Source organism: Pundamilia nyererei, unplaced genomic scaffold, assembly GCF_000239375.1.
Source record: "Pundamilia nyererei isolate P.nyererei 1_Seehausen unplaced genomic scaffold, PunNye1.0 scaffold00197, whole genome shotgun sequence".
In the NCBI taxonomy this organism is placed as follows: Eukaryota; Metazoa; Chordata; class Actinopteri; order Cichliformes; family Cichlidae; genus Pundamilia; species Pundamilia nyererei.
The window spans coordinates 502,408-506,196 of NW_005187598.1; the positions used below are offsets into that span (position 1 = coordinate 502,408).

Consider the following 3,789-nt stretch of genomic DNA (forward strand, 5'->3'; position numbering starts at 1 on the left):
GGGATCTTACAAAGCTTCAAACGACGCGTCGACTATTAAATCAGCCGTCGACGATTTTGATAGTCGACGTAATCGTGACTAGTCGACCAATCGTGGCAGCCCTACAGTCTGGCGACCTATCCACAGCGTGACCCCGTGGAAGTGGGAGAGAAGAGTTTTTTCCAGATGACCCTACTTGCTAAGGTCACGTAGTCAAAGAGCTACATAATGTTATGCTATCGAAATAAAAACGATAGATTTAATGCTATGTTGGCCCACACCCTGCCCACTGGGAATGTGTTATTCCAAAGGGAAGCACTACACCCGCTTGTTATGGTGTCACATTTTGCCTGTGTGTACTTTAGCTTGTACATTAGTCCATGATGTTGGACAGAGGAGTCTCCTTTCAGAGACAAACACGCCCTCCTCTGTCCAAGGTTGGCACGTGTATATTGGAGCTGTTAGCCTCGGCTGGCTCTGACTGACAGCTCTGTCCTTTGTTAGCTCGTGTCGTCGATGTATGTGTGTTTCTTTCATGCTTTGTGTTTCACAGGCCACCAAATGACTGGATCTTATTACTAAATCACATTTTAAATATGTAGTGTCTCTCCCTTTCTGTACTACAAAGTGCATCTGACTGAATATCATGTGGTTAATAAGCTGTCCAGTGGAGCTAAGCATCCACTGGTTTACCATTCGTGCGTCTGTTAAGTCCAGACTGGGTCTGCAGAGGGTCTTGGGGACTTGGTTTACTGGAGCATAAGATGTGATTTTTCTGCATGCTGTGAAGCAGTCATGTGTTTGTCTTTCTCTGCTCCAACTGTTTTATTTTGTTACAGACTTTAAAGACACAGATTTGTATAAACGTGGGATGTAACAGTTGCTTTACAGCCACAGAGTGATACTCCTCTGGGGTAGAGCAGGTACTGATGCAAAGGCTGGTGGTTCCACCCCCCAGTCTGCCTGCCAAACATTGCTGGGCAACATGCTAACCCCAGGTTGCTCTTAGTTAGGGAGTACTTAACAGCATAGAAGACAGTGACTGTGGCATGTTGCATAGAGCGCTTTGTGGGAGCGCTCCATGAGAGTGAGTCCATTTCCCATTCCCTCTGTCCTTTTCACAAAGAGGCTTACTGGCAAAGTGGGAGGAGCTGCTTGTACAGTAGGAATGTTTACAGTTTACAGTCGGTGGTGAGAAGTCAGATGATGATGATGATGACCTGTGTGTTTGCTGGTTTTGCTAAAACACACGAGTGACTGGCTTTCAAACATAAAACCACGAAACAACCATGTTCCCACTGACATGCAGGTCTGAACCTGCAAGGAAACCACTGCTTTTTTAAATGTGTCTGATCTAAACCAGTCGAGTCACTGGCGTCCCAGAAGCCCCTGCAGCGGGGCCGGTCTGGCCCATTGGATGGCTTTGCATTGTGTTTGGCACCAGAAACCATTTAGATTCAACTTTGATTAAGATGTCAGCTTCTTCACAGGACTGCACGGCACTGATCCAGAACAGGTCCCTGTGCTGATGATAACATGCGTATGTTGCAGTAAATGTTCTCAGATGCTTCATGACTGGGTGTTTGGCTGTGACAGTAAGGCACATCACATGAGCCTTCACGTCGTCCTGCAGCTCACCTGTGCTGACCACACACTCTGACCCACAGGCAGTCCAATGGAGTGCTGGCTCAGGCGACACAGAGGATGTGTAAACGCTACACTCAGACATGTCGTGTTGTGTAGTTCCTTTACATATTTGGGCCAAACTCTTGTCCAGTATGGTGAGCTACAAACACTCAGGCCAATGGATAGATCTGACTTCACTGCTATCTCTGAATGTGTTTTTGTTGGGGCTCTTCAGACTGTTCATCCTGGGCTCCTATGACAGAGAAACCTACGTCCATTGCACCCTGGAGCTGAGCAGCCACCAGTGGAAGGAGAAGGCTCGCAGTTCCATCAAAAAGGTAAAGGAAGCTCGTTTCATAACTTTGTTCTCCATGTCTGTCAGACATCGATGTTGTAATACAGGACGGTGGTATCAGTAATATATACAGTGGTCAAAGGAAGGACTGAACACAGGAGCAACTTTCTAAATATGCTGTTGATATAAAATTGTCACAGTAACAACCCACCCAGTCCACACATGAAACCACAGACGTGTAATACTGAGAAACGGCGCGGCGTCCTGTGCCTCCTCTTCACATCCCCACTTCTGATTGGTCCTGGTTATTCCCAATGACAGGACAGGTCGAGGTCATTTCTAACGCACAACGTTACTCTGGATGGAATTTGGCCGTCTCTGGTGTCTTTCCATCAACGTTTTAGAAAATTCAGCAGTGCCTCATCCGAGCCAGGAGAGGGCACTGCTGCACAGCTCTACATGAGCACAGAGAGCCGGCTGTATCGAGGCCGTTTTGATGAACTGTGTTGCTGTGTTGGGCCCTTCAAAGATGAGACCCAGGTTTTTGCTCACAGTAGTTATATTTGCATTGGTACCAATCCAGTGTGATTGCTGAGGCCGTCAGCTGAGTTTCAGAAGGACACTTTTCAATTAGACTGATGGGTAATGCACAGATTATTTAGCAGGTGCTGCTTATTGGACACCTTGTCATAGTGACAGTAATGCAGGCTCATTTTGATTCTGGCTGATGAGATTGTCCCATTGTTGACATTTTACACGGCAAAGAAAATGTTCAGGTCCCCGCGGCAAACCTTTTCTAATTGCTGCAATTTAGAGATATTACAGTTATCACATCCGGCTTGTTTGACTAATGAGCATTTCTAGAGGGAAATGTCAGACTTAATTTGTGGCTCTGGCTCCAGCCTGGTGCCCGTATACTTGCCACACACTCCTGGATGACATTTGCGATGCCTCAAAAGATGATTTCTATTGTGGTGAACAGTAATTGGCCTGTACTGTTTTCTCATGTGGTGTTTAATGACTTTGGGAGAGTTGCATTGTCGTCCAGCAGGGGGCATTAAAATCTCAGCACCAAGCGTTTCTTTTATTCAGCGTTTACACGACACGATCAGAGCATCAGGTTTGTGCCGCTGAAGTTCATCTTTTTTATTTGTGTCTCTGTGAAATCTAACACGTGTGTGTTCATGGTTATAAGCAGCAGTAAAAAGACTTTTACTCACCAAAGCTGGTCTTAGATGGTCTGTATGGACTACACAGTGTGCCATTATTATAAGCTCGTCAGCGCCACAAACACAGTCGACAGGTTGAATGTGTACGCTCGGATACGTGAAGACGAGCAAACAGAAACGTGCTCCGCCTGTATCACTGTCTGAATATCAGGGATTCAAAGACTTCACAAAGGAATGAAAACGGCTGTAAAGCTGCTCTGTAGAGGACAGTTAGATGCTGTGTTTTCCTGCTGCTGCCTTTAGGGGACGCCACAGCAGATCATCTGCTTCCGCCTCACACTAGCGCAGCATCCTGTCACACGTGTGCCTTCACTGTAGCCATGAATGTTCTGGGGTCTCCATCTATTGCTCCTGCCTGGCAGCTCCATCCAACACTCTTTGTCCAGTGTTTGTGTGCTGTCCCTCCATGAACGTGTGTTTATGGCTGCAGGAGGCTGAACTTTGTCCTGCACTCGTTTCTAATCTGCTCCTTCCTGCTCGCACCAAATCAAAGCCTTCCCGTCTTCAACTGTGCCGCCTCCAGCTCTGCCTCTCCCTACCATACATCATAGCAGGTCTCCATCTTGTAAACTGCACATTCACTCTGCTATCCTTCTGTCACAGCTAGACCCCGTGCCCGTCGAGGCCGTGCCCGTCGAGGCCGTGCCCGTCGAGGCCGTG

The 3,789-nt window shown here is 47.3% G+C and overlaps 1 protein-coding gene across 1 annotated transcript in view; it reads left to right on the forward strand.

Annotated features, from left to right (window-relative positions):
• The window catches only part of pdzd8 (PDZ domain containing 8), a 40,927-nt gene that overhangs the window by 12,850 nt on the left and 24,288 nt on the right, over positions 1-3,789 (forward strand). Inside the window, exon 2 of the mRNA XM_013914424.1 lies at positions 1,841-1,943. Within this exon, the coding sequence (XP_013769878.1) occupies positions 1,841-1,943 (103 nt within the window). The remainder of the gene's footprint in view (positions 1-1,840; positions 1,944-3,789) is intronic.